The 20,160-nt window shown below is 39.6% G+C and overlaps 2 protein-coding genes across 2 annotated transcripts in view; both read right to left on the reverse strand.

Annotated features, from left to right (window-relative positions):
• rnf213b (ring finger protein 213b) overlaps positions 1-1,955 on the reverse strand; it is a 46,447-nt gene extending 44,492 nt beyond the window's left edge. The window contains 1 exon segment of the mRNA XM_042508178.1: positions 1,878-1,955. Coding sequence (XP_042364112.1) covers positions 1,878-1,955 — 78 coding nt within the window.
• Positions 1,956-5,584: 3,629 nt separating this feature from the next.
• Positions 5,585-19,084, reverse strand: nploc4 (NPL4 homolog, ubiquitin recognition factor). The gene is made up of 17 exons (XM_042507571.1): positions 18,897-19,084; positions 16,520-16,600; positions 14,419-14,528; positions 13,846-14,079; positions 13,717-13,765; positions 13,499-13,593; positions 13,295-13,418; positions 12,200-12,379; positions 11,899-11,985; positions 11,089-11,160; positions 10,866-10,992; positions 8,690-8,850; positions 8,383-8,454; positions 8,153-8,245; positions 7,426-7,542; positions 6,972-7,074; positions 5,585-6,227 (listed from the first exon to the last, which is right to left on the reverse strand). Exons 1-17 carry the CDS (start codon positions 18,909-18,911, stop codon positions 6,067-6,069), a joined length of 1,881 nt encoding a protein of 626 aa, XP_042363505.1. The 5' UTR covers positions 18,912-19,084; the 3' UTR covers positions 5,585-6,066.
• Positions 19,085-20,160: the final 1,076 nt, after the last annotated feature.

Here is a 20,160-nt window from a genome sequence, read left to right on the forward strand (position 1 = left end):
AAAAAAAAAAAAAATCCCACCAATTTGTTCAAGGTTCAAATTCTTGTGAAAGATTTCTGAAAGCAACACAAATAAAGACATGTCTGAAGGGGTTAACAAGAACAGAAATACACTATATGGACANAAAAAAAAAAAAAATCCCACCAATTTGTTCAAGGTTCAAATTCTTGTGAAAGATTTCTGAAAGCAACACAAATAAAGACATGTCTGAAGGGGTTAACAAGAACAGAAATACACTATATGGACAAAAGTATGTGGTCAGAATCACAAACATACGTGACTGTTTAACGCGTGAACTCTCGGTCATGAATCTGCAGCTTTAACTCCACTCTCCTGGTTTCAGGCTTTTTATCGGCCAACAAAGACCATTTTTGACAGCTGATTTTATCCTTTCACACATTTTAAAGTATTCTGTGGATGTTTGGAGGAGTTTCTCCCTCTGCAATGACAACAGCTCTTTACTTCTGACCAAACTCAGGAGAAGTGGCCGTGCTTTGCTGCAGGACTCATGAAAATCATCAAAATCATGAAAACACACAATGTGTGTAACAAAATTTGACGATTTAAAAAAAATCTCTGCTTGTAATTGAGTCGGGGCATCACGTTTTGAACCGGCCTCCGTGATGACGAGATGCCGGTCTTCACGTGATTTTAGTGACGTTTCAGCAGCACTGATTTTAAATTGGCAACACGAGGAACATATTTTACAGGATGTTAGACATGTTTGGGAATTTTGGGTTTTAAATTATAAACCAAATCAATTTATATTAAAAACTTTTCCAAAACATCATGTTAATGTTTAGTTTAGGGTTAATTCTGATTGATTTGATTTCGCTTTATTGACAGGAAAGAAAAAAAATCTAAAATTTGTCTTGTGTCTCTGGATGTTTCACATAAATACACACTTTTTAAAAAATTTCACACCTTATCCAGGAATTTCATGACCATGCGAAGCCTATTTTGATATAGATTTTGCTATTTTTTCTAACCAAACTGCCAACAAATCATAGACACTTTTGTTGTCAATAAGAATTCTTTGTTGTTTTGTTTTTTTATTATTTTGTTTCAAATCCAGGTCAACAGCATACAACTCCCCGGGTCCTCCGTTAGCTCAGTGGAAAGTGAGGACCGGCTTTAACTCCAAGAGCATGCTTGCTCAGCAAACGGCCCCTGGATCAGTACAAAAGGAAAAGGTCACTGCCGTCCGTTAGCATGACATCAGATAAATCGCTTTTCAGGATTCACACGGGGGACGAGGTTGATATCACCGGGCAGAAAAAAAAAGAGAGAAAAACAAAAACTTTTTTTTTTCAAGCATTTTCAAATTAACCTACAACTAAAAATATATTCTCACTTCATCAATGGAATTACTGTCAAGCTCTTACGAAGAAGCACACGTCTCATAAATAGCAAATCTGCAGCCGGCGTCTCGCAACTGAGGAGGCCCATTTCCCCGTCAACAACCCCAGAATTTAGTGATTTTGGAGCTTTCTGTTAGCAAAAACAAAAGCCCAAGAAACTATTTGTGTAACAGTGCACAAAGTTATGCGGAAAAATAGTGAAAGCGGAGATAAAATGTTTGAAAATGTTGTCAGTCAGCAGCAAACGTATCCAGGATGTGGATTTAAAAAAACACTCAAAAACTGGATCACTGAAAAGGTGTCAACATGGGAAATGTGCAGCTTATTAGTTTTCTGTTTTAGCACCAGTATAATTGGCTTTATAATCAATTATTCTTTTTAAAAATATGTTTGTTGCTGTTTCTTTAAAAATCGGACAATTTTTCATGAGAAAGATTGCAAATGCTTTCAAGTCCTGCAGGATCATTTTGGCCAAATATGAAATCTGTTTGCCTCAAAACTTCACAAGTTTTTCACGTTATCTTCAAAACGCTGTTTATACACGGTCACATCCACCTCTGCAGGTGGTCGTGCCTTCATGCTGACATCACACATGATCCCGACTCAGCTGTGCGTGAACAATATGAGTAGATTTTGCAGAATGAGTGCATGTCAGAAATGTTACGAGCGTTCGGGCGGAGCGGCTCAAAGAAACATTTTGTCGCCAGATGTTAATGATGTGAAACCGCAGCTGAACTTTATGACTCAAAAATGATCTCAAGTTTTGGTCCCAATAATCATGACAAAAAAAATCAAAAGGGAACACAAAAGTGATAAAAACTAATCTGATCTAACCAACTATCCTCATACGCAAACTGCTGACTGAAATCTATTTTAAGGTAAATTTGGCGTTTTTTTAACCTGGAATCTATTTTCTCATATTCTTTTGTGTCCAAGTGACTAATGGAGACATTAGTTTTGAAATTGGTCCAATTTTGAGTGAGACTGCTGCGGCAACGGGTATATGCACAATTTAGGTCCACTAAAAGAGTTTGTTTAGTCACTGACAGGCTCAGTCTGTTATTCTACGTGTCTGACAAATCTGAGAAATGATCCAAACAGAGATAGACCTTTTTTAAAGAGTCAGATCCTTTTTGTGAAACCAGAAACAACCCCGAAATTCCCATCGCCTAACCCACCAGACTGCACTGATAGAAACCGTTATTTCAGCATGTATAGCATCAGAAAAATGTCGGTTTTGCCGCTGACAGGCTCATATTGTTATAAATAACTGACATTATGGAAAGAATCCCGACAGAGAGAGACCTTCTTGTTAAAAGACTAAGATCTTTTTTGTTTACAAAAGAGCCCAGAAATAAACAGTAATTTTAGCGTGAAAAAGTGAGCATATTGTCAGTTTTGTCACTGACAGGCTCTGATTGTTAGTCTGACGATATTATGGAAAGGATCCTTTCAGAGATAGACCTTTCAGTTAAAGACTAAAATCCTTTTTGTGCCAGAAAAATGTCAGTTTTGTCACTGACAGGCTCATATTATCGTTGTAGGTTTCTGACAATTCTTGGATGGATCGCTACAGAGAGACCTTCTTGTTAAAAAGTAAGATCCTTTTGTTTAACAAAACAAAAAAGAGGCCTGACATTTTTTTTTATTTTAGCGTGCACAAGGTCAGCAAGTCAGTTTTTTGAGTTTTATTTTGTTTCTGTCAACTCTGAATGACGGGTGTTTGATGATGCTAAAAACACTGTTTATTTAAATGGGGTCTGGTGAGTTTGGGGATGGCAATTTTAGGGCTGTTTCTGGTTTAAACAAAATCTGTGTTGGCCTCCTTGTCAGACGCCGAGAAAAGCAATCTGAGCCTGTCAATGACAAAAACAAAGACTTTTAGTGGATGCACACTGACTGTACACAATTGCCCAGAGTGGTTACATTGCAGCCTCTTTTACCGCTCTCACTCAACACTGCACCAATTTCAAAAACGGTTGTTCCCATTAGCCACTTTGACAAAAAAAAATGGGAAAACAGGGTGCAGGTTAGGGAATACAAAAGTTACCCTTTAAAGGGTTAGTCCACAAAAAATTATTTACAATAAAAACAAAACATTGCCCCACTTATCACTGGTTGCATCTGTAGAAGATTTTCTGCCTCCTTTTACCGATAACTTTCTGTCTACGAAAACTGCTAACAGCTGAATTTTTGAATGTCACATTCACGTCCACTGTCCTGCAGATTCTCAGAAACATATAAACTATTTGTACGGCTCAATACAACTAGAGATAGTGAGAAAATAGTTTGTCTTTTTTGCAATTTGGGTGAACTGACCCTTTAAGGAACGTGTTTGCCTTTTTCGTGCCATCGAGGAGCGTTAAGTGCTTTTCACGTTGTTTTCAGGCTCTTCCAAACCACTAACTGTCACCATCATACACGCCTCCTGCTGGAAGAAGCTGTTTTTTTTGCTTAGTAATAATCTGCAGAACCAGACGAGGCTCACTTCATCGATCTGATCCTGCTCGCAGATTTACAGCACAAACATCAGAGGAGACCAGTGAAACTTTAGGCAGCTTTTCCTCCCCGTGGTGACCTGCGACCCCTCGCACTCTGAGCAGCAAAGTCTTTGAAGGCTGAGTGATGGAAAAACCCGGAGGGGCCCCATCGGTTATGGTCCGGCTCCTTTGGACCGGCGCCAGCGAGGAAACAAAAAAAAAAGGTAGGGAGTGGCAAAGAGGGAAAGTGGCGAGCACCAGTTGTTTCTAGAAGCACCTCATGGCTAATACAGTGCAGTCAGTGATGACGACGATGGATGGGGAGTTTTATCAGAGACAGAACATACAGCTGATAAATAAGCTACATATTTTGTCTGCTCGAGTTCAAACCAACAAATTCAAACGCTACAATTCCAACAAACCAGGGAAAGATTTTTAGCAGGTCCTTTAAAGGGAGAGTTCAGATTTTTAAGTGTTTTTTAATGAGGTTCTTTTCCATAAACACTGTTAAAAACAGTAGATGTAAGTCGGCACGCCTCCAGTTTGGAGAAGCAGGCTGGAGTCCGATGTGGAAGCTAAGCTGCTGTGGACGGCCAGCGACAAAACGAATTTTAGCCACATAAAAACATCTTCTGTTTAAGTGTATTTTCGCTGCTATATATTAATATCAGACTATAGAATATATATTGATGTCAGACTGTGATTTTTAACGGAAGAATTAAGCTTTTATATCTCTCTCCTAAGAGCCAGACTCCACTGAGAAAAACAGTGATTTAACATCGCTGTAAACAGGAGCTGCTGGTCTACCACTGCTTCATTCAGTTAGTTTATTTGTGTTATTATGTGACTTTGGTGCTCAAAAGATTTTGTTTGGATTCACCAAAATCACACACAAACTAATTAACTGTTTAAGGCAACAGTAGACCGGCAACTCCCATGTTCTGCAAGGTAAAATGACTTGTTTTTGTCAATAGAGTCTGGTGGCTTTGACGAGCAAAAATGAGGCTCTTATGGGGCTATTCCAGCCCCGAAATTATTTCCAAAAGCCCCACACCTTTTAAAATGTCTTAAACTTTGTTTCCATTACAGATTTTCGCAAAACATTTGGTTGGTTTCCATTAGTTTTGCCAAATATGGCTTTTTCGAACCACCTGAAATACCACTTCAAGTGATTTTTTTACTTTTTTTTAGAAAGTGACTTGTTACCAGGCATATTTTGTACTCGCAGTTTCAATTTGCGCAATTTGGGGGTTAATGTGTTTATTGTTTGGTATAACTCAAACATGCAGCCTTGCTCATTAAGCTCCTGTGTTCAGCTAGCTAAAATCATGTTTTTCAAGCCTGCTTCTCCAAACTGGATGCCTGCTGACACGCTGTCTGTAACACACTGACTATGGATAAGTACCTCATAAAAACCAACTTTAAAATATCTAAACTATCCCTTTAAGTTGGCTGCATCAGTGGAGGATGAGTTAGGGCTGAATAGCTTTTTGTGTTTTCAACTCTGCGACTTATTTTTAATTTAATACTGAAAATATAAACTCTCTACTTAAGTGGAATTACTCTGCAGCTTTTAGGAGTTTTCAGGTCGGAGCTTTGACCAATGATTGTACTTTAAGGGGCTTGTCAAAGAGACCTATAAAAACCTGACTGAGTAGAGTCCACGCTGAAGATTCAAAATGTTATCGCTACAATCAGATAAAAAAAAAAAAAAAAAGAAGAAGAAGCTTAATTAAATAACAGTATCATTCCTCAAATGTATTTATACACAGCAAGATTTTTCCAGAAGACGTCGTGAGAGTGAGCGGGGCACTGATGTGAGAGGACATCCAAACACTCGAGTCTTTGCTGTCATGAGTCACAGCAGGATTTATGGGATTATTCAGAGGAGGGAGGGGGGCTGTGGGTTTGGGGGCCAAAAGTGCTTTACCTTAACGAAGCCCGTCGCCACTCACCAGAGCCGCTGTGAGGAGGGACACAAAAAACTCAGTCTGGTTTGATTTACTTTTTGAATTCGATGTAAACGAGTGCGTCCCTTTAACAGCAGCCGGCGAGATGTGAAGGACTGAGGCTTCAAAGTGAGGCGATAAGAAACCAAAAGAAGGGGGTGTCTGAATCTCGCAGCTGGTCCTGGTGCAGCGATGTCACTGGCGAGTTAGGAGGAGGGCTGGGCGGGACGAGATCAGGGCGGGGCGTGGAGGAGGCAGGGTTTTTTTGTTGTTTTTTTAACTGCGGGGCAGGCTGCACATTTCACAGTGCTCTGTGCCGGGCTGGTTCATGAAGGTGCAGTGGAGGCAGGACCACATGGCTGAGGACGAGGCAGGGAGCGAGGGGCCACCCATGGCCCCGTAACCCTGAGAGCTGGAGGGCTGCCCGCCCACTGTACCTGAGAGGACAGGAGACAGATTACAGATTAACAACTCATCTTCAATTGATTATAGTGCTGTCAGAATAACGAGGCAGTCACATGATCATCACCAAGTACTTTATTTTTTTTTTGAGCCAATATAATAAATGAACTGAGAAAAAGCTCCTCTGTCTGCAGTCTCAGCCTCAGTCCAACAGCACCATCTGACTGCTTGCACATCATTAGGACGATATGACTTTAAAATAATATTGCTATATTTTAAGAATCTGTGTATGGTTCCTTCTCTGATCATCGTTTCATTTCGTTTAATTTAAAAAAATTAACTGCATTTTAAAACCAAAACTGAAAATAAAAAAAAAACAGAATAAATGGGAACTTTTACTGTTAAGTTTTCAATTTTATATCCAGAACGAAACATGCGTTCGCTCGTTGAAGCCAAAAAAAAAAAAAAGGTGTTACAATGCAACATCCAATGACTCAATAAATTCCACTTTCCATGTCTTAACTTTTTGAAAGATTAATTTCTGACATTTTAACACCATTTAAGGCTGTACGTCTGGCTAAAGTAATCCATTATTCTAAGAATTTCTGAGGATCTGCAGGAAAATAAAGATCACAGTGAATCTGAGCGTTTTGTGCAAACGCATACAAACATTAATGCAAAGACATGAATTTGCACCACGCAAATGATACAAATGACAAGATACGACTAACGCAAAATTCATGCAACGCTGTCTTGCGCGCCTGCGACTCAAGACTTACTGCACAGCTGCTCGATGGTGGCCCACTGCTCCGACTTCTTCCAGGTCTGTGCCAGATCCTCATTAGAAGTCCTCACTGCATCTAGTAGCAACCCGATGCTGTCCTGCAAAAACACAAACACAAACTCTGATCATCAACGAGACACTGACAGAATCTGGAAACTAAAAACACACCGACAGCTTTTTGATTTTAAGCTCTGGATCTTATAGAAAAGATCCAAATCTGATCGGGCAGCTCAGAGTTATCTCAACACAGAAAAACTATTTTCTTAAATCAGAGACGCCTTTGATCGTGATGGGCCGCGGCCCAGTTTGAAAATCTACCAGCACGAACAAAGAGCCTGAGTGAAAACATCCTCACACCAGTAAGCAGCTCCAGACCGCAGAGGAATGCGGCCTTATCTTAACCCATTTTCTGCAACGCAAATGGGAAACAAATGGAGGCGTCGACTTACTCTCAGAGGCATGACTTCATTGGTGACGAGGAAGAGGAGCAGATGGAAGTCTGACACGATGTCCAGGAATGCCGTGGAGGAGCACTGGGACAGGTACGTTGCTAAACTGTGGAAATCCTGCAACAAAAACAAGATGCATTAGTTTCTCTGACCTCTGGAGGTTATGGGATCCAGAGGGTCACCTTAACTCTCGCAGACGCTAATCCGTGACCGACTGATCACGTCAGGATGAAATACAGACAAAGGCTGAAGTGGATTGAAGGACGTCTGACAAGAAAAACAGCTTCATGAACCTTCTTCATGAAGCTGCTTTAAGTTTCCGGCTGTTTGTTTGTTTATTTATTTATTTATGGGAGTCGACTGATATTGTTTTTTCCAGGGCTGATGCCAGTGCTGATTATTAGTAGTTAATGAGACCGATAACCGATATTTGGAACCAATTTGCATTTACAATAAAAATAAAATATTTTGGTCAAAATTTAGAATTTTGAATATAACAAACACCAACACTTTAAATGTCTTTAGCTAATGTGAAAATCAGAGGAGAAAGCAGTTTATAAATGAGGTTTGCTTTCAACCTCTTTACTTTAATTTGGCAACATTTTTCATTTACACTTTAAACACGATTACACCATAATTAAAGACTTCTGTTGCGTCAACATTTGACCTGTTCAGACAGAGGTGCGAGGGTTTGAATAAAACATAAAGTCATCTAGAACTGACTGACCTGCGTCTCTCCCAGGATGTCACGGTTCTCAATGGGAAAGCGTTGTGTGGAGGTGAAGGTGTACTGCGGGTCCTTTGGAAAAGTGGTGGTTATCTATAGAAGCCAAAAACAGAAAAATAATCTTTCTTTTGAGGCAGCATCAGTACATTATATCTAAAAAGTACAGATATTGCGTTCACAAGATCTGGAAAAAACACATACAGCTGCTGAAAAAAAAAAGTGGTACTCACATCTATGATAAGGTACTCCACAGGAAGAGGCCGAGCTAGAAACGTGACATCATTTCCAAACTTGTCTTTGTCCTTTTGGATGGAAAAAAAAGGAAACAAACAAAAAATGTAAACACCTGGATGAACCGGCTCATCGTACCGACAGCCAAGTGTCTGGATGTCATTATTCTGATTAAGAGAAAAGCCATCCGGTCATATGTTTAACGCTCGGTCACTGTGTTTTATCAGAACGATGATGCAAACATCGTTAGATATAAAGGCTCGTTACGCGTTAACGTGAGTTGTTGCTGCGCATACGGACTCGTACCTTGAAGAAGACGTCTGGTACGTACTGCTCGGGGCTGGACTCTTTGACGTAGCCCAGCTCAGGAGCGTCTTTGCAGGGCAGTAGGCACTCGTCTCTCACCAGAGCCATGCACTGATTGGACACCTGATATCCTTCAAAGTGCACCTGGTTATCTGGACCACCTGCACACACACAGCACAGGGACACACAAATGTATTCATTCAACTGTTGGAAAAATGATCTCAATCACTGTCATTCAATGTTGACTGGATAAGCTGTTGCATAGATCTACATTATATATTTGCATTCATAAGAATGACATTTATAGTGCTCATGACTAGTAGTGAGCGATATGGCCCTAAAACAACATGATATTTCAGGGCATTTTTGTGATAACGATGTGCTTGATGATACCACAAAATAGAAAAAAAGTGTTATATCACTCATTTAAAGAACATATCATTTCAAACTGCAACAAAATTTGAGTTACAGTTCTTTGTAAACATAAATGTAATAGTTTGTCTTCAAAAAACTCTTCAGATTGCAAACAACAACAGTAACAGCAACTATTTTAATAAAGGTTTCTGTAAGTTTCTTGTTTTTCCTCTTTTTTTTGTTTTGAGTTTTTTGGGCTTTTTTGATTTTCTAAACTAGGTACTTTAGCAGCTATTTTAATAAAGACTACAATCATCTGTTTTTGAGGATTTTTTCATGTTTATTTTTCAGATTTTCCAGACTTACTTTTGATACTTTAAGTACATTTTCCTGATTATACTTTCTTACTTGTACATTAGATATATTTTAATGCAGGACTTTTAAGTAAAGGAACTTAGTACTTCACCATCCGATCAGGCTGCTCAGACCTGCATTTTTCACTCAGTTAGTACGAACTCGGCCTGTCAGAGTGTAAAACTAATTTAAAACACCAACAAAACACATGTGCACACGACTACAACACTGTTCAACCATTATTATGTCAGTGTGCTTCCTGTCAGTCTGAAGGCTCTTTGGCTAAACACATGAGACTCATTAACAAACAGACTGCGTCTTCACACGAGGGAAAGTGAAGCAGATGGACTTTGCCGTGCTGGCGTTAGATGTGTAGTCTCGACGTCAGCTTTGGCTGCCGGAGCCTCATTATTGCAAACGACAGTGATGAGGTCACCGCTGTGTTTTTGTGCTCTTCTGGAACAAATAAACGAGGAGGTCTGTGAGGTTATGAAGGAGGGAAAGTGTCGGCATCGATCCCACAGACCAAACAGAGAGTCTCAGAGAGCAGCTGGTTTCTATCAAACTGCTCCTCAAAATTACTACCAACATGTAGGTACACAAGGGGAATACAAAAAAAGCACTTAAACAGACACCTCACAAGACTTTGACGATCTCTGCTTCAAATGTACTATATACTGAATTATCCTCATCGCGGCTTGTTCCTCTTGCGATGTATAAAATGAGGATATCACAAACATCAACTATAAATTGTCATGCCATTTTTAAAACCCACCAGCATTTCGATTCTCTTGCTCGCTCCTGCACCTCTCTGCCTCACAGACACACACACAAAGCACGGCTTTTGCAGAGCTCCAAACCGTAACTATTTAGTCACATTTTGCTACCAAGGAGCACTACTGCGATTTGTAATTACTATTAATATCTGACTTGGAGCGGTGTTAGTTTATTTCCAGCTTGCAGAGAATAAATCATCACGTTTTACGGCGCTGAGGTAACAGTAACTTGAGTAATAGTGGTTTGTGAGCAGGTGAGGCATGTGTTCAAATCATTACATCATTTAACTTCCTTTATAACCACATTTATGTTATAACATTAGTGAAATCAAATTTATTATTTGACAGTAGCTACTTTATTTAACTTCATTATCTTTGACTTCATTGTGACTGCGATTCATTGGATATATATAAATATACACTAATACACACATAGATAAGTTTAAAAGACATTAAAAAATATTGCGATATATATTGTGTATTGTGATATAGCCTTGAAATCTCCTGATAATATTTTGAAGCCATATCGCCCAGCCCTAATTCAAAGTAACAATGATACTTTGTCAGGAAACTGGAATTTTGTAGATTACTTTTTTTCTTGTTAACAAGCATTTATTTGTACCACATGTCACCATTTAGTCAAGTATCAATGGGAATAGTGAGCAGTCACTTTAGCCTGAACAAAAGCGTACCTGTTGCCACCACAGTCACAAATTTGGAGCCGAAATGGCCGTCTCGAGAGAGTCTGCAGGGGTTTGAATGGAGGTTCTGGAAGTATCCCGCTGTGATGCACTCCTCTGCGCTCAGGTAGTGAGAGTCCTGACAGCAGAAAGGACAATGTACAGTATGTTGCGTTAAAACACTTGGGAGAGCAGAATATTTGCCTCTATTTAAATGAGCTGCCTCCTTTCTCACATTGTTTCTCGTATAGCGGACGGTGCCTATCCTCGTATCCTCAGAGAGCAGGTCAGTGAAGATCCAGCCAACCTGAAAACAACAGAAAAGAGCACCAAGCAATCGTTTCAGCTTCGCTAAACCTGGACCAACAGTTGTCTTGTGCTGCGTTCAGACGCCTTTCACAAGTTATTCAACCCTTTTGAAACTCAAGCAAATTGGTTTGATTACTTTCCAAAACATGGGGAAAAATTGTGGATTATTATTATTATTATTTTTTTTTTTTTTTAAACTAGGGAAAAACATCCAGAAAACTATACTAATTATAAAAAAAATGTACATTTATTTATTTATTTTTAATTTTCATCAATTTTTTTGGTCATTCAGGTCATGCTTATTTTCTTTTTTTTGGGGTAACTTTTTTTTCAATTATTTGTTTTTGCTCATTTTTTAGCTGTGCCTTAAATAATATTTTTTAAAGCTTGATTTTGAAAAGCACATTCTGTGCGCAGAGCAATATCAGTGTGGGTCCTAGGTGCAGGTCCTACGGGGGGTTTAACAACCAATATTTATTTAGCAAAGCAAACTGCTTCACATTTAACTGTCAAAATCCTTTGATGAGCTATAAATCCATTTGCGTGTGCCATGAGATCGCCATAATTCTGGAACACCTTGATAGAGGAGCATAAATCCGCCCTGAGTCTGAAGTTTGTTACACTGCCGGAGTGCAAAGTGTCAGTATTCAGTGTGAGAGCAAAGTGACGCACCACTTTGTCCTCAAGTCATGGGAAGCAAAGTGTCAAACAGAGAAAGCAAGAACAGACAGCCGACCTTGCAGAGGCCCAGTTTGGCAGCAATTTCATCCACAGCTGCAGCTTTAGGATCGTCCACCAGCTCCAGGCTGTTCTGAGTGGCATTCTGAAACACAGCAAGTGACAACAGTTACCATCAAATTCAAATTAAAAGAATTTGGAAAACTTTGGAAAAGGACTTTGGAAAAGGAGATCAAAATGGACAGATGAGGGCATTACAGCAATCAGAACAAACAGATAAACAGTCGGACATGTCCGCGCTGGAGCGGGCTGTCGGCAAACTGAAGCAGCCGGCGCTATATTCAGAGAGAATCCCTCACCTGTGGCGGCTCGTAGATGGCGGCCACCTCGGCTCTGATGCCCAGCGGGATGTCTTTGTGCTCAGTGTAGCGGCCGTACAGGTATCCCATCCTCTGGCTGCCCGTCTTCCTCCAGAAGTCCAGAAAGCGGTCAGCAATGGTGTGGTTCTCAAACATGATGTTGTCCACGTGTCTGTATTTCTGGGAACAGAAGAACAGAGAAAGCTTAATTTATGACACATTTTTTGGGATTGAGGTGTGCCTTTTTAGAAACAAATGAGCAAACAAATGAGTTTGTCTCTTCAATCATCAGGTGTTGGTGGTGTGATTCCCAGCTCCTCCTGCCCTCATGTGGAAGTGTCCTTGAACAAAACACTGAACCCCTTATTGCTCCTGATGGTTAGACCAACAGTTTTGATGCCCCAAAGCAGATCAGCTCAGTTGAAATCTGTCTGAGCAGGAGGGGAACCAGATGCATTTCTCAAAACAAAATTTCAAGTTTCTGTGGCATAAAATATCTTTAAAAATCCATACGGACATGTCTGTATCAAAGACAGAAAAAACAACAACCCCCCCGGAAAATCAGAAATTAGGATTGTAAAATATGTTGTTTATGCTTTCACACTGTGATGTGTGCATGTGAAATAACTGCTTGAACAATGTGCGATGTCAAAAGGATTAACTGACTCAGACTTGTTTCTGCTGCTTGATACAAAAGATCATTGTCTACGACTTATGTAAACTTAAGTAAAAAGTACTGTGAAAAGTACTATAAGCAGAGAGGGAGAGGGCGGCAGACACAGTGAAGCTAATGTTTTTTTCAAAGCTACATTAGTCAACGTCATCAATACTTCAAGTGTGATACTTCAATACTTCCACCCCATTATCATCATCCTCATCATCTTCATCACCATAAGATGCAATCCAAAATCACATCACTAACCCCATAATAATAAAAAACACTGAAATGTCTTTTTTTCACAATATTGTGCATCCTTATCAGAAACAGAATGCAAGACAAAGCCTGAATACGTCTTTCTACTGGTTGGTTCTATATTTTTCTCATGAACTGACTAAAAGCTTAATTTCCACAGACAAACAGGCTCGGTCACGTACCTGTCTGTTGAGTGTGATGGCGCTGGGCTGGCACTTGGTGCAGATGCCCTCTGGCCAGGGAGGGTGACCCTCACAGCCTGACTTAATCTTACAGCTGATGTTCTCCAAAGCTGCAAACTTCCCTCTGCAGGACATCAAAACTGCGTCACACTATGACTTCAATTTTAATTTGTGTATTTCGACTGAAGAGAATAAACTTCTTACTTATCGGCTCCACCGGTCAGCTTCCGAAGGTAGGCATGGAATGACATGTGCTTCACTGGTGGGTCGAGGTGATTCAGGTAGTCTTCGTCAAAAGGCTGATGAAGAAAAAGAAGTCAGTTTTAATAAGTAAAATTAGAATAAACTTGTCTCAGAGCAGTGATGCTGTTGTTACAGTTCATAGGGTTTAAGAAGCAATAAACAAGAATGAAGTCTCTCACCTCTAATGGTACACAGTGCACACATTTTCCAAGGGCACCGTGGCGACATCTGTAACGAGAACACGAGTCATGAGGTCTCTGATGTTTGCATTTAATTAGTAATTTGTTTTTAGTCTGTCTTGTTCTTACAGCTGCGGATCTTTGTTTCTGTAGATCTTGCCGTCTTGCTTGGTCAGAAACTGATCGATCTCATCCTCCTGGACCTGGGGCGCCGAGAAGGACCGGGGGATCAGGGAGGACGAAGAGGAGGACGAGACAGACGAGACGGATGGTAGGGAAGAAGACGAGTGTGGAGTGGCAGTGTCCATCACCTCCCCAGAGGAGGAGGATCCTGACGGGAACAGATACAGCATGTCGCCATGCCTGCAAAGAAGAGAAGACAAAATAAATCACGTGTGACTACAATGTAAAAAAAACCAAAAAAAACAACAAGAAAAAACGTTTCAGTTTAGATTAAAAATTTGCTAAAGGTATTAATAATTAATATCTGCATCAGCCCTGAAAACCAATATCTGTTGACCCCAAGAAAGAAGTGTATACATCAAGATTGTTATCGGTTATCGGCTAAATGAGTTGTCATATAGTGTCATATTGGATATCTGCAAAAAAATCCAATATTGTGAATCCCAAATCACTTTGAATAAGGGATGAGTTGTAAAATTGAGATTTTCCTTAGACTCGACACCGTGTACTTTTACTCACTTGATCTTCAGCAGGCTCAGAGTTTTGTTCTGGGAAAGGATCTCTCCGGTCTTGTTGCGATTCAGGTAGATAGAAAACCCATTGGAATTGAACCCAAACTCTTTGGCCACCTGAGAGAGAAATAACGATGTGTGCTGATTAGAATGGATGGTCACAGTGTGTCCACTGGCCTAAAATCAAAATACTGCCAAGTTTTAACATCAAGAAATGTAATTAATGACTAGAGGATGAAAATATACAATTTCTTAGAAGATTTGATCGACATGTGCCAGTGAAAATGGTGCATGTGTGAAGGGTGATGACTATTTAAACAATCACCCTACAGAGGGAGATTAGCACAGAGCCTCTTAGAACGAGAGAACCTCAGCCCGCAGAAACACCTCTTAAGGTCATCACACAGGGAGCCAAACTTAGCCATTAAGAGCACTCTGAGCTGGGCGGCCAGCAGAGTATCCCGTGGCACTTTAATCATCACATCACGGATCAGGCAGACAGTCAACCTGATGCTGCTCATCGGCCTGTTTTTCATCACTTCAGGTGCTCTTTCAACAACCATTAGTGAACTTTTGTACCGTTAACATGAGCGCTGAGTGATTATATTGGCAGAAAAACTGAACTCATGATGACATTTAATACAGGAAAAAAATACCAAAGACCCCATGACAAGTACCATCTGCAAGTGGGTTTTCTTTACAGGGCTCACACGCAGTCATGGACAAAATATGTCCTTGTCCATAATTTTTAAAACATATCAGATTCAAACTTCACTCAAACATAATCTCAGCATCTCACATGATGTCTTAAAGGACTGTTGCAATTTAACAATGCCAAAATAATTTCTGTGTTTACAGTTTCTGGCCAAGATAAATAAATAAATAAATAAACGTGCCTATAAAAAAATAAAAAATTGCTACCAATTTTCACATTTTCACAAGTAAGAAATGACAAGATTTTTTAAGACACCTTCCAAACTAATTTTGTAAGATAAAAAAAAAATCTTCCAATGTTTTTAATTTTCAACACATGTACAAGATTTTCCCAAAACGTTCAATGATTTTTACTGGTTCCACAACCTCCTGTGACCTGGAAAATGTGATCGTGAAATTCCATGACTTTTCCAGGTTTTCCATGACAGTTGGAACCCTGTATTTTTCTTTAATAGTTGGAAGGACTGGAGTTATTTTTACTCTCGCACCACACAAAGACCACTGTGTGAGATATTATTACAGTATGCTGATTGGTGAAACTGAACACTGTCAGACTGTCCGAGACCAAACATCACTTTGAGCTGCTTTTATTCTGTCTCAGCTGCAGAAATAAAACCTGCAGGGCTCAGACTGTCTCTGCGCTGTCTGCCTCAAACCCAATGGTTTTCCTTTCCACCCATCGCTGGCTGCACATCGGCAACTACTCCCTAAATTGATCTGCAGGCTACACCATCCTGCCTTCACACGGATACATACATTTTTAATGAGGAGCTGCTGCAATGCTCCACTGTGGCCAGTCTGCCGGAATACAGCTCTATTTTAGGGTTTTCAAATGCATTGATTCAAATGTTATTTTGGTTTGCTTGAACTCAAAAACTTGAAATGATTGCTCTTATAAACGCATCAAAATTTAGGTAAAAATGATCTTGTTTGTGTTTATCATTCTCTGTAGCACCTGGGTCATCATTTGGTATGTATCTGTGATGACAAGTGAAAAAAAGCAATGCATCAAATACACTCCCTGAGCACAAAGCTCTCTGGCAAGCGACAAGTTAACAATGGAAGCCAGCAGAGCACACAGGAGCACTGCAGGACTGACCTGCTCTGGTAGTTTCTTACATAAATGAACAATGAGCAGGCACAAAAGCCACGGAAACACAAGAGCACTCTGTGGCAACAATGCACACTTTGGCAGCTGCATTACTGAAAAGACAGTACACTTAAAATATGTGACATACATGTTGCACCCCTGCAAGCACAGGTGTGTGTTCTGCAGAAATAAACCCAAAAATTCAGGGTCTGAGGAGACCAGAATGACTTGTAAAAATGTGATTATAATCTCTGAGGTATAAATAACAACAGGCTTGACTTGAAAACAGTTTTAAATACAGTACCTTCTTTAAAAAAGCAGCAGCTGTCTCCCTCTTGGTCGAAGGAATTTTCTTCATCCCTTCTGGGGATTGTACCCTGATGATCTAAAAAAAGACAAAGACATCAACTGTAGTCAGTGGTGGACTTAAGGGACTGTGTGATATTTATGAAGGGGTAGGGAATGGTACAAAAAGTGTGAGGGATGTCAAATCATTTTTAAGCCCTAGCGAGGGACTTATGTCTTTTGTTTTGGCTTAGGGGAGGGACATAAAAAATATTCATTTTACTGCTGAAATTGAAAGAAAACATGCTTTCCAAACCAGCATGTTAAAACCATTTATTATAGCCAGAAACTATAAAAACATAAACTATTGTTGTATTTTATAAATCCTGACAGTTCCTAACTGGGTTGGAAATTAGTACCAGGTAAATGCTGATAAAATTAACTACTGGCAGCTAGATTTGCTTTACTTACCGGCCAAAAAAGATATGGTAATCTATTAAGTGGCTGGAAGATGTTCAAGTGCACCAGCCACAGTGGAAGGTGGACAAAATAGTTAATTTCCAACCCTGTTAGGACACATCATGGGTGACTAACGCTTCTGTCAGACAATTCAAAATGAAACAAAACAAAACAACAAACAAAAATAAAATAAATAATCTGAGCTTGAAATAGTGATGTTTCACAAAACCACTTTTTCTAAGTCTAATGTATTATTTGGACATAAATAGACGGTTTAAACCATTTGGGGCAGCAGCAGCTCAGTCTGTTGGGTTGAAGACCATGTCCAGACCAAGAATGGTGTGTGGATGGGTAGCTGGAGAGGTGCCAGTTCACCTACTGGCCACTTCAAAGGTGCCCTTAAACAAGGCAGCACCACACTCTGATATCTCTCTATTCAATGCAGGTGGGTTTCCATTAACCCTCAAATTGCTCAAACTGAAATTAAGAATATAAAATACACCTACTGGAAACATGTCATTTTGAAAAAACTCACATTTATTGCAAGAAGGTTTTTAGACTTGTATGAGGTGGTATTTCAGGCAATTTGAATGAGCTATATTTCGCAAAACTGCAACGGAAACACTTTCGTCTTTCTAGGTCACATGATGCTATGGCTATGTGCTTGTCAGTAGGAACTGACTCCCACATGATGCAACAGGAGCTACAAGTGCTGTTATTGCATCACATAACTCTGAGAAAGTTAAACGGACCATTTGGAATTTTTCAATCCACAATTCCTCTGTGAAATTGTGGACTATCAGCTCCCAGAATTCCCTCATGTGTTGTGGTGGCTGCAATAGAAATAACCCTGCTAATGTTTTGAACATCCATTGTCATGTTTCTTGAAACAAGTCGCATGACATAATTTAATTGAAACGCAGCCATCTAGCAATTGTTTTTTATCTACATTTTGAAAATACTGCTTACGTTTTGTACAAATCTGTAATGGATACCCACCTTATGAGTCCTGTCTGTGCATATGTGTGTATTTTTGAGCCTCTGAGTATATAACAACGGAGTTTCCCCTCAGGGTTTAATAAAATATATCTTGTACTTCTTCTAAGCACCATATCAAAGGACTTGTTTAAAAAATCTGATAAATAACTTATGGTGGAGGAGGGGTTATGCATTTTTTGCCAGTCACTTGGAGCATCAGGGAGGGTCAAAACAAAAATAAAATCGAAAACAAAACAAACTAAATCACACCCTAGCCACGCTTCACCTCCAGTAAATAAAGAACAGTCCCTTACCAGTTCTAACAACTGACATGGAAAACCCCATTGTTAGCAAAAAAATAACCTAAAATAGTTTAAATATGACTTCTTTTCAACACTTGTCAGACAAAGCAAAGGCGTCTCTGTCTTCTTTACAGTGTCAGATATTATGACAACGATGACAGTGCAAAAAAAGTAATGTTAACGTTAGCTTAAAAGCTTCTATTTTACAAAGAGCTTCTGTTTTGCGATAGTAAGATGTTGACTTTAAAGCAGACAGAGATAAATTAATTTATCTCTGCTCATTAACGGTCAACAAAGTCTCACTTTTAATGAATCAACATCTTGGCTTCACTAAACCACCGAGAATGTTCCGGCTAATGTTTGGCTAATTAGCTTAGCATGCTAAACAACACTCAAAGACAATGTAATTGTTCATTTGTGTAGGTTATTTTAGATTTTTTAGTTGTTTATTAATATCTTTATGTGTATAAATTTCGTCTGTTAGCCACAGAGCTAAGATTAGCCGGTCAGATACACAGGCCCCGGTCACTCTCTGCTAACGTTAGCCGTTAGCTTCAAAGCTAATTCTGCTGCCTCATCACTCCGGACTTCGGCTAACAGGCTAGCTAACGGTAGCCGGGTCGACCCCCCGTTAAAACAACCCGCCGTTATACTCACGATATTATCCGCCATGCTGCTCGGGGGGCTGCTCCCGGTAGATACGGCTGTGTTATCACAGAGACAGTAGATATAAATTTCACGGAGCTTTTCTGTCCGTTAACGAAACTCCATCACACAACTCAAACACCGGGTGTTGCAGACATTAGCGACCGTCCGTTTCCCACCGGTCCCACACAGAAGCGACCACGGCCGAAACAAGACGCTTTTCTTTTAAGCTGAAAAGAAGCGTTCCCCCTTTGTTTTTAAATGAGGACACAAATATTAAATGATTTAAAATATTATTAATGTATGCAGGGCAGGCTTGATTATCAACGAGGAAATATTCTAATGATGTAATTTGTAAACAATTAAACGGTCTGTACCTAAAGCATTCAATGCACCGGGCAAGCTTATAATAACAACAACAACAACAACAATACTACTACTACTACTACTACTACTACTACTAATAATAATAATAACAACAACAACAACAACAATGCATATTTTAATGTGCCTTTCTAAGCACTCAATGACGTCTTGCCACACACAGTAAAAAAACAAACAAAAAAAAATCAAGCAGTAATGTATTCCTCGATCATAACGTTCAACATTTCAGTATCGTAGTGGTTTTCAAGCACATTAGTTAATCAATCAGCTGTAATTAATTCCCGGGAAGCGAGTCCGTGGAGAGGAAGAGCGAACAACCAATCACAGAGCGTTACGTCAATGCAGTGCAGCGGGAAATTGTGACGTAAATTCTGTGCGACAAGCCGTAGGGACGGCAACATCAGCTAAATGTAGCTGCAGTGTAAGTTAACTAGTGCCCAAACATTTAAATTATCACTTTCGCTTATTCCATCGAATCGTATCGTATCGTATCGTATCGTATCGTATCGTATCGTATCGTATCGTATCGTATCGTATCTCATATTATATTATATTATATTATGCAACTTACTTTTTCCTGTGTTTGTATGATACTGTACCATACATTCAAAATGTCTTTTTTTTGCATTTAAAGGCTGCATTTCTGTTAGAGTTTTTTGAAGGGCTGTTGAATATAATTAACAATACCTGCTTTTCCAGATTACAAATCATATTTATCTTCTCACTGATCACATCACCAGTCCTATATTTGATGAAACACTATATAAAAAGCACCAACTATCAGAATCCAAAATGTTTATATCTCCATATACGTGTGTGTATGTGTGTGTGTATAACTGTATATTTACACATTCCACATTTGATTTAATTTCTAGACTGAAAGAAAGATTGA

The sequence above is a fragment of the Plectropomus leopardus genome, chromosome 19 (assembly GCF_008729295.1).
Source record: "Plectropomus leopardus isolate mb chromosome 19, YSFRI_Pleo_2.0, whole genome shotgun sequence".
Classification (NCBI taxonomy): domain Eukaryota; kingdom Metazoa; phylum Chordata; class Actinopteri; order Perciformes; family Serranidae; genus Plectropomus; species Plectropomus leopardus.